The following is an 11,075-nucleotide window of genomic DNA, read 5'->3' as shown; positions in this document are numbered from 1 at the left end:
AGATATTTCGTAGACTTCTTACTGTAAATATATTTAACATTATTTTTGATTAGTAATATGCATTGCTAAGACTTCATTTGGACAACTTTAAAGGCGATTTTCTCAACAACAACAAAAAAAGATTCCAGATATTCAAATATCTTATTCAAATATTGTCATATTAATTTACATTATTTTAGATTAGATTAGATTCAACTTTGTCATTGCACATGTAAGGTACAATGCAACAAAACATTTATTCAGCTTTCAGATTGTGTATAAATCTCAATAAAATAAAATACATCGTGGCTGGGTTTGTGGTCCAGGGTCACATATTGCCAACAGTAGGCTATATACATTTAACATTGACTTTAATGGTATGAGACTACTGGATGCTTTCAACTGATTCAAACTGTATAAAATATAGTGAAACCCGATCATAATTTATTTTATTTGCTAACAGCATACTAGTTTCTCCGCTTATTTTAGTTAATTTCATAAAACTAGGGAGCTAGGCAAAGTAATACTTGCATTGTCTTGTAAATAAGGCGCGAAAAGCGGAGGAACAGACAAAAGACTCAATTAAGTGAGTCATTTAAAGAACCGCTCTGATTGATTTAAACTCATTTAGATTCACTAGCAATAAAATAAATGTAAAAAAATAATTTCGACATGGTGTGTACAGATTTTAAAAAGTAGCCTACACAGATGCAACTCTGAATTAGTTGAAGCAACGCGTTGCAAAATTATTGACCGTTTCATCGTGCTGAATCAGATCTCCTATCAGGAAAATTTAGATTCAGATCGGGATTTCAAATGGGAATAATTTAATTTAGACTGGAACTAGATTTAAATCTTTTAATTCGCATCGGAACGTTGGATCTATCGGATTTGCGAATTATTGAGATATTCATGATAACAATAATTTGATTTAGAACTTCATTGCGTGAATTTTTTTATTCAGACCAGAACTTCGGAGCAGGAATCATTTGATTTAGGCTAGATCGGAACTTCGAGACGGATTTTTGAATCATTATACAGTTTAGGTCTTCGGAGCGCATATAGCGAATCATACGATTCAGATTGGAACTTTACAATGTGAATCACGAATCATTTGAATATCAGGACTTCAATGCAGGTTTGCAAATCAGTTGATTTAGATCGGGTGCTCGGAGCGATTTTTTTTCTCATCAGCATCCAGCAGCAGAACCACACGGCCGCCATTTTGGTTCTCCGCGGACTGCCAGTAGCGGAGATCTATGCGCAACTATACAGCCGCTTTGAGCCAACATGGTGGACTTTTTATTTTCATTTTTATTTTTATTAGACATTATGAAAATTGAAGCAAAAAGCAGTACATTTACACACAGACAAAGAATAAATAATAATAATAATAATAATAAAGGAAGGGGAAAATAGAGACCGATATATTGCCAGGGTAAAAACACACCTCTTCCATCTTTATTTGACCCTCTAACTTTAACACTCACTATTCTAATTCTATTCTTTAAAAAATCTAACTACCTTTCTAATATTTTTGTATTCTATTTTCTTTTCATTTATTATGCAATTGTATATGTATGTGTGTGTGTATGTGTAAAGACCTCTAACTAGCTTGCTCTATTCTTTTATTTTTTTATTCTATCTGTTTTCTTTTTATTTATTATATTAGTTAAAAACCCATCCTACGTGTACTGTGTTAACCTAACTGAGACTTGTTATAGCACTTATATATCATTGCTCTTTTTGTTGTTTTTGATTGCTTCCACTGTCTTCATCTGTAAGTCGCTTTGGACAGGCACAAAGGATGAATAATGCAGTTATTATTAATCTTATTATTTACACATACAGTTTCACTGCTTTTGGATTAATTGCATTTTGCTAGCTTCCATGTATTTCTCTAAATCAACTTTGTATGAAGAAAAGAGAGATTTGGAGCCATAATTTTTTATTTGTGTAGGCTATATAAAATTTGGCTAACAGGAAACACATATAAGTTGTATAATATCTTCTTGTAATGTCTTTTAAGTGACCAACCAATCCAAAGTAAACAACTTTAAAACAAAAAGAGAAGTCATTTACAAAATAAAACTGGATGAACATCAAAAAAAAATCTGAAATTGCCAAAATAAATAAATTAAGTCTTCCTCATAAGAGTGTCAAAAACAGCAACTTACTTCAATGTCCAACTTATATATTTTTTAAGAAAAGCTTTAGCTGGGTAACATTTGTGAATCAGTTTAAAAGTCATTTATTTTATTTTATCGGTATCTATGAGGTAAGGTCCATATTTTGGGATTTAAGAGCTCAGATTGTGAATCATTTGATTTAGATCGTAATTTCAGAGTGGGTTCATGAATAATTTATGTTCTTTGAATGCATATAGCAAAACTTTGTGTGTGTGTGTGTGTGTGTGTGTTAAAATCTCTGAACATAAAGAGTCTTTGATACAAAAGAATGTTGTTGTGGTTAACATGGTGTCAATCACCACAATTTCAAGAGTGAGTTCTGTTCTGTACACACACAAAATGATCATTTAGGGGATTCACTCTCATATTTTAATTCTGTTGTCACTCCTGAAAGCTTACAGTGTTGACGTGGAGATAGTTCCTCTGATTACAGTTTGCTGTTGCTTTATTAACTTGTCTTTAGGCACATGCTCACTCTCACTGTACAGACACACACAAACAAAAGTGCTGAAACTGTGTTGAACACAAACAGTACACAATCACAAATTACAATGTTCAGTGACACTATCTATCAGCACCGTGGCATTATGGGCATTCAGTTATTTTGGACTTTACACCGCAGTGTTTTCTGTTCTGAAGGTCGGCAGGATCTTGCTGTAAGTGCTGTGTACAGTGATAACGGATCCCTCATTACCTCCTGTACATAGAGCTGAACAAATATTAGTGACAGGTGCTCAGGCTACACTGAGCAGCACAATCAGTCCAAACATCAAGCAGCCATATGAGAGAGCCGCTTTTATGACATCACGTCTGCAACAGGAGAAAAATGAAGTTTAGGGAGCTGTAATGGGAGCCGCAATGAAATCATCATCTTAATATGTCACCGAGTGAGCCGTGAGGGAGCCTTCAGGGATAAAATCAATACTGAAGGATGTTCTGCTATTACAGTATGTCACCAAAACAGATCTATTTCAAGGTCAAACTAGGACATGATCTTTCTGGAAATGTGTCAGAGTGCATGAGGAAGACTAGAGAAGAAGATAAATAGACTTAATTAATTAATTATTATTTATTTAGTTAGTATAGTAAAAATTTGGTACAGATTACTGTGAATAAATAGCTGGAAATGTACGTAGAGCTCATTTCAGCTTAACATTTTCTTTTATGCCATAATAAAATAATAAATAATAACAATAATAAAACAAACAAACAAACAAAAAAAAATATATATATATATATATATATATATTTTTTTTTTTCTTACACCACCACCACCAATAATAATAAATAAATAAAAAAAAGTATAGCAATGCAACACATAAAATAAACGTAATATTAAAGAAAGAAAGAAAACATACAAAAATCAATACATCAATATAATGTGATGTTCATTTACAATATCTACAAACGCAATAATCAATGTATGAATTTTCTATTACTGGAATTTTTTCCAAAAAATAAACCAAGGGACATATGTGTAGAACCAAGTACTGTGTTGATAAAAACATAATATGACTGCATTCTATAAAACAAATTTATTATTGCCAATTTAACCTAATTATCAAGGAAAACAATAATAATGAGCACTGTACAAGGGTTCCACTTGTTGTTTTAGATGAATGGATTCACCGTTCAAGGCAAGCCAAGGTTAACTGAATGCAGCTGAATTAAGCAAGCTACTGTATGATGAAATTAGATTAAGAGAAAGTTCCATGTGGTATTTGGAAAGATAAATGTAATGCATTCGGCCACCAACAACACCAACACCAATTTGTCCAGAGCTCCAGGTTAACAGCTTGTGTCTCAGTGGACAAACTTTCAGAGACCTGTATAAAAACTGTTTCCAACCAGCAAGCCAACATGCAAACAGTTAAACATACAGGAGGATGAAATAATGTAAGTTTAGCATGTATGAAATCTTTTTCATTCTGCATTTTATATGCATACTTTACATGTGTTATAAACAAAATGATGATAATAATGCCTAAATAGATACATTTTAGGTTGGCAGTTGTTAAGGATTTAATTTTTGCCAGTTTTTGGGGTGTTGTAATAGTAATAATAATAATACATTATAATGAATAATAATAATAATAATAATAATAATAATAATAAAGTTTTATTCATTAATAGATATTTATTATTATATTTGTAATAATTTATATTTAATTTAATTTAATATTTAAATATGTATTAAATGATAAATTATATTTAAAATAATTATTAAAATATTTGTAAATATATATATATATATATATATATATATATATATATATATATATATATATATATATATATATATATATAAAGTAATTATCTTTTGTAATTACAGTTTTATGTTTTCACTGACTGTTTTTGAAGGTTTAAATTTTTTATTATTACCAATGAATTACATTTTTTTTGTAATTTGTGATTACAGGAGTTTCTTGCAAATGCCAATTTGATATAACATCTTATAAGTAACTAGAAATAATATTTATTTATTTATTTATTTATTATAAACATGTTATATGTGTTATCATTGTCTTGCAATACTAGTAGTACAACCATAAAGACAACTGTAAATGAGGATAGCAGTTAAATATGTTGTGCTACAGGCTTTTTAAATTGTTATCAAAGAACAGCATATGGCATGCACATTTCTTCTCATCCAACAACAAACATGCAATAAAACATAATTCATGCTGCACATGAACAGCCCACAGGTATCTCACCACCAGTCAAAACATGCAATATGTTGCTTTAGAGCTGGATATTGTGTGCGCTCACCATCTAGAAATCAGTCACTGCAAAATATTACATTTACATGATGGTCTGATATCTCAGAGCACACAACACCTCTTTCAAAATCCTGGAATAAAACAGACGTTATTCAGCTAATAGTGACGTTCATCTTCATTAGCCTGTTTCACGTCAGATTTAGTGACATGTGAAGTAGTCAATATTGATTCCGACAAATTAATCAACAAGATAAACAACAACAACAAAAAAAATACAGATCAAATCTCTGCTGATATTGAACCCCCATATCAGAGTCATCATTTAATCCAAAGATATGAGTATTTCACTGTCTAGAGCTCTTTTTAATCGCCATGTTTTGTTATTATACTGTGTGTGTATTACTTTTGATACATTAAAGCTAACTTTCTCTTTTAGTGTGCACACAGCTAAATCCAAACAGTTCACAGATGAACATGGATAGATTGATGGATTCCTTTTTAGTGACGTAATATACAAAACAGTATATAATTATCGAGGCACCACTAAAAGGGTTTTTGGCATTATCCTTATGGCTTGATTGACTTGTGCTGTTTTGCTTGTGTCTTTTCTAGAGTTCAGTGGAGGCTGCTCAGCTGCAGTGAGTTAGACACACTCTCACCGGTGCTTTAGATGCTGCTCGTGTCCTCGGCTGTTTTCATTTAAACCTCATCTATCTTTCTAAAAATCCTACTATGTCTCATTTAGCTTGAAGTATATTACGAAATGTAAATATATTTGCAAACATGCTTGGAAGAAGAAGAAAAAACCCACCTCTCAAGCAATTAGACCATGCATGAAACAAATAATTATGAAGTTACTAAACACTGGTTATGTATATCCAGGGGCGGATCTACTGGGGTGGCATAGTGTGGCAAATGCCACCCTAAAAGAAAGCCTTGCCACCCCTGCTGCCACCCCAGTTGGCAGCAACGAATTAAAGGTTATGGCCAATATGAACATTTACCAGCGCAAATCTTTCATGATTCGTGACCCCGCTCCGAACTCCCGATCTGATTCAAATGATTCGCGAACTCGCTCCGAACTCCCAAACTGACTCAAATGATTCGCGAACCCGATTCGAACTCTCGAATTGATTCAAATGATCCGCGAAGCCGCTCCGAACTCCCGAACTGATTAAAATGATTTGCGATCCCCAAACTGACTCAAATGATTCGCGAACCCGCTCCAAACTACCGAACTGACTCAAATGATTCGCGATCCCCATAACTGATTCAAATGATTCGCGATCCAGCTTCGAACTCCCGAGCTGACTCAAATGATTCGCGAATCCGCTTCGAACTCTCGAATTGATTCAAATGATCCGCGAACCCGCTCCGAACTGCCGAACTGATTCTAATGATTTGCGATCCCCAAACTGACTCAAATGATTCGCGAACCCGCTCCGAACTCCCGAACTGACTCAAATGATTCGCGATCCCCATAACTGACTCAAATGATTCGCGATCCCGCTCCGAACTCCCGAACTGACTCAATCTGCCTAGGGCACCAACTACCTGAAGGGGGCACCATCCCAGTCGCTCCAAAAAAAAAAAAAACTTCCTCCATTCTCCCATCCGCGCTCGCGACCGCTCGTACCTCATGTTTGCGGCTGAATGTTCATAATTGATCATCCAGCAAAGAGAAAAGAAAACTAAAAGTAAAAAAAAAAAAAAAAAACAGACATAAAGTTGGCTTGATGTTGGACGAGTATCAAATTTAGGGACCGTCTCTAAAGTTACATGCGATATTGGTATACTATATTTCTAACGTCAGTAGCATTTGAGGAGAATGACCTATAGTCATAAAAACAACTGTAATTGTTCATGTAGGTGTCAGCTATAATTGATTAACACTAAACAGCAGAAAATCAGTTCAGTCTCCCCATCTGTAAATGCCATTGGCTGTTAAAATCTTGTGTTTCTTATAATAAATTGACATATTGATAACACCGAACCTTTCATAATGCTCTTAATTACATGTCGATGCATACTGTATGCATTAGTGAGTGTGGGGGTGCTTATGGGGTATGGTCACTTATTCCTTATATGAACTGTTTCAAATGCAAGACATTGATTGCATGAGATTAAGTTTGTAAATGGCAGCCTGTGTCCTTTTGTAGTGTGCACATATATTTATCATCAAACTGTGATAACTGTGACTAAATTCAGTATATATACGTCCGCCATATGTTGCCACCCCTCAAAAATTCCTGCCCCCTCCTCGCCACCCCATCAATATTTTTCTAGATTCGCCCCTGTGTATATCAACACTACAGCTTCAGTAACTGCTGAAGCGTGGACTAAAATATTTCAAATCTTTGGGTGTGTAATGTCATTGATATCTTTATGTTTTTTAGTATTAGCTCATGTAATGCAGTGATTTCCAATGGTTTTTGTCAGCCAGGCCCTTAAAATAAAATATTTACTTGAAATATCTCTGAGGATGTTAATATTTCAATAATTGAACATTCATGTTCATAGTTCTCTGGTGTCAGTTAATGGTCACTTTGGCATGAAGGTAAACAAATAAATATATTGATAGTGTTAATTACAAGCGTTCAAGCAAAGAAAAGGCAGGTCTCACAGTTTTGTTTTAGATACAGTGTCTCCATCTAGTGGAAACATTTTTCCTTTACCTTTCTCTAGCGTCACTACCGATTTTCCTGACATAATGAAACAGCGCCACCTAGTGTATAACAAGAGACATCAACATTCAATTGATATACTGTTTCAGAATTATAGCCCTATATACAGACATTATTATATTATGAAAGTGGAGGTTGCAATAAAAGAGCATCTTAAATACTAACAATATCAATATTTTCTAAATTCTACCTTGAGAGGTATGTCTACAAAAATAAAAGTTCAGTAAAATACATGAGTATTATTTTGAAATTGATTCACACAAACAAGCTAGCAGACACTTTACTTCAGTATACCATTTGATTTATTTACATATTTGAATAATATTTCATTAGCAGATAATCATTGTAAAGGCATATTGCACACAGCTGACTGAACTTATATAAAAAGTAGATAAAAACTCTTTCTCAAGTACAGTCTAATGGTTTGTTAGGTGATCATGCATAAATGTGACAGTTTGCAAATGCAGAATACATAAACATGTGTATAAGCAAAATATAAATTAGTGTAGCATTCTCATGCAGGTGATGCATAATCATATATTAAAACATCTCAGCAAAATGTTGTACCTATTTTCTTAATGTAAGAAAAACTTAAAAGCTTCACTGATACTCTTCATTGTATCAACAATGAACTCACATGTAAGTCTCTACATGCCATTGAAATCATGGACCCTTCTGGAAGCAGATGAGTCTGTTTTAGAAACTGCGGAAAAACTGGAGGGAAAGCTCGTAACCAAGAAACATAGTTGCACACATTGGAAATCCTCTGACGGCATTGACAGTCGCTCCACGAAAGAAAACCTGCATCGGACATAGATAGCAAAGAAGTGAAAAAATAACAAAAGCATCAGTATTACGTTCATATTTCACAAAACTGATTAAACATGTTTGTGCATGCACCTTTTTCAACTTTTTGATTTTCAACTCAATCTTATTGTTTAGCAGCTGTGCAATTCCTGCAGCTGTTGCATTACAACATTGTTAGAATCAGTCTAGGTTTAAACTGCATCCGTCAGCAACTTACATGTATTCCCTCTGTCTTGTAACTTTGCATGGTGCAGTGCAGAATGCCCTTGTATTTCCTGTGCTGCATGGCATCTGCCTGCAACCGGCTTTTCACTACATCTGCTGGTGTGGCGGTGACCCACGAGATGGATCCTGTGGGACAACAGCATAACCAACAAGTGAGATCTCATGTGAAGTATTCTGTGTCCTTAAAATACCTGACTCCCAACAGGGTCATATTCAGGTCTTTCCCGTCATACACCAACAGGAGGGAAATTTTTAATGGAAAGTAAACTGACAAATTTCAAAACAATGCTGCCTCCCACTATCCTTAAACAAACATCCACTTGTTCATCTGTGCATGACTGCTGAGAAGTGGTTTGGTGTCATACAGAGGGTCTGACAGCTTTTAAACAATTCAACACATGCAAACAGACTATGCATCTGGTGTTTCTTTTGGAAAGCATCACATTCAGGCTGGAAAACAATAGCTCTGTTAAACCTAGTGAACTGCAATTTACGAAAGGTTTATTGTATTATACTACAATCTGAGATAAGATATGACCACATTTTATGATATAATTAAATTACTATTTTGTGTAGCCAATCCTATAATGCATTATGACAAGCATAGAAAAAAAAATAAAGAGTAGTTCACCAAAACTGACAATGTACTGAAAGTACTCACCATGAGCATGAGCAGTTTAGCATTGCAACACTTTCTCACCAGTGGATCCTGTGCAGTGAATGGGTGCCATCAGAATGAGAGTCCAAACAGCGGATAAAAACATCACAATAATCCACACCACTACAGTCCGCCAGTTAGAGGCAACTGTTTAAAGTTACAACATTTAACGATGGAGTTGTTTCTTACAGACATATAGTTGATGGACTGGAGTGGTATGGATTATTATTATAATTCACTGCAGAGGATCCATCCAAACTTATCTACATCTTGGATTGCCTGAGAATGTGTACATTTTCACCAAATATGTGTTTGTAGCTGAACTGTTCCTTCAATGTGGCAGACCAAGTGAAAAAATGTTGCTTTAATCCATTCAGTACTGAATGCAATCTATTTCAGATAGACTCATGTTGCTAGCTTAGCAACAGGCTAACATAAAACTCTAATGCGAACATTTGCAAGTTAAGCCTGTGCATCGGAGAGCGTATTAAATCAGTCACTTATTAGGTTCCCTTTTAGTCTGAAGACTGTGTAGGCAGTAGACAGTAGCTACTAAGTTTTGGAAGAGAGCCCATGTCTCATTTACCTGCTAAACCTCCTGCTAGCCATATACAGCAGGGATGGAGCGAGGCACTGCCATCAGGATTCAGCCAGTCACAGAATAACGTGTATGGTACGAAGTACAGGGTGTACCCGGGTACATCCCGCAATATCATGGCTCCTGCGCCCCTGTAGAGCCCTTGAATGCCCTCGTTCTGCAGGACGGTACTAATGCAGTGCAGTGGCCCTCTGTACAACGACTGGGTCTGAATTCCCATTGACCGGAGAGGGACACTCCCATTCCCAGCAAGGTTAAAGTTCTCTGGAAACACACAAAACAGTAGATGAGAAACAATCTGTGCAAAAGACATTGTTTCCCTGGAAATGTTTGTCTTTAAAATGCTTTCAGCAGGGTGCTAAAATGTGACCTTGGAGCACAAAAGCAGTCTTAAGTCGCTGGGGTATATTTGTAGCAATATCCAAAAGACACATTGTATGGGGCAAAATTATCGATTTTTCTTTTGAGTCAAAAATCATTAGGATATCAAGAAAAGAGCATGTTCCATGAAGATATTTTGTAAATTTCCGCTCATAAATATATCAAAATTTAATTTTTGATTAGTAATATGCATTGCTAAGAGCTTCGTTTGGACAACTTTAAAGATGATTTTCTCAGTATTTTGATTTGTTTGCACCCTTAGACTCCAGACAGTCAAATAGTTGTATCTCAGCCAAATATTGTCCTCCTAACAAACCATACATCAATGGAAATCTTATTTATTCAGCTTTCAGATGATGCCTAAATCTCAATTTCGAGACATTGACCCTTATGACTGGTTTTGTGGTCCATGGTCACAAATGTATTTATAGCCACAGTTTACCTGCAAGAACAGGTTGGGTTTGCATCTGCAGTCTAATTTTGACGAGGTCAACAGGAGCGCCCATCCCCACTGACACCAGACCAGTCAACATGCTCGCTACAGTCAAGTCAAGCACGCTGCATGGGTGTCTGCCATCACCATAACGATATCTGCTAATGAGGCGCTGTGTGTTGCTGAAGAAACCGAACACCATAGAATTATAAAGAGTGATGCTGGCCAATGGAAAGGACAGTCCTTTGAAAAAGCCCGTAACCTGAGACAACACAAAAGAGAGATGGGTTGTGCACTTCTGCTTCCAAAGAAAGGAAATACCGGTTTACACCACAAACCAGGTCTATTATTTTCTAAGTAGAAATATGAGTGCTTTTTAATAATCTGCCTTCTTCTTTTTG

General features: G+C 35.3%; 1 protein-coding gene and 1 long non-coding RNA gene across 2 annotated transcripts in view; one reads left to right on the top strand and one right to left on the bottom strand.

Annotated features, from left to right (window-relative positions):
• The window catches only part of LOC113114274 (uncharacterized), a 40,167-nt gene extending 34,136 nt beyond the window's left edge, over window positions 1–6,031 (top strand). The window contains exon 4 of the long non-coding RNA XR_003293695.1: window positions 5,501–6,031. This is a non-coding gene — a long non-coding RNA (uncharacterized LOC113114274). The remainder of the gene's footprint in view (window positions 1–5,500) is intronic.
• Window positions 6,032–7,081: 1,050 nt separating this feature from the next.
• Window positions 7,082–11,058, bottom strand: LOC113114272 (solute carrier family 25 member 48-like). Its single transcript, XM_026281152.1, has 4 exons — window positions 10,684–11,058; window positions 9,849–10,124; window positions 8,597–8,730; window positions 7,082–8,373 (listed from the first exon to the last, which is right to left on the bottom strand). Exons 1-4 carry the CDS (start codon window positions 10,874–10,876, stop codon window positions 8,269–8,271), a joined length of 708 nt encoding a protein of 235 aa, XP_026136937.1. The 5' UTR covers window positions 10,877–11,058; the 3' UTR covers window positions 7,082–8,268.
• Window positions 11,059–11,075: the final 17 nt, after the last annotated feature.

Source organism: Carassius auratus, chromosome 14 (genome assembly GCF_003368295.1).
Source record: "Carassius auratus strain Wakin chromosome 14, ASM336829v1, whole genome shotgun sequence".
NCBI classification, from domain to species: domain Eukaryota; kingdom Metazoa; phylum Chordata; class Actinopteri; order Cypriniformes; family Cyprinidae; genus Carassius; species Carassius auratus.
This window is presented reverse-complemented; position numbering and strand designations above follow the sequence as displayed.

Excerpts from the sequence above, each read along its gene's own strand:
- LOC113114272 (XM_026281152.1), bottom strand. The coding sequence starts at position 10,876 with ATGGTGTTCGGTTTCTTCAGCAACACACAGCGCCTCATTAGCAGATAT. Across the intron at positions 10,125-10,683 it reads AACCCAACCTGTTCTTGCAG|AGAACTTTAACCTTGCTGGG; the intron begins GTAAACTGTGGC and ends GTGTGTTTCCAG. Across the intron at positions 8,731-9,848 it reads GCTAGCAGGAGGTTTAGCAG|GATCCATCTCGTGGGTCACC; the intron begins GTAAATGAGACA and ends GTTGTCCCACAG.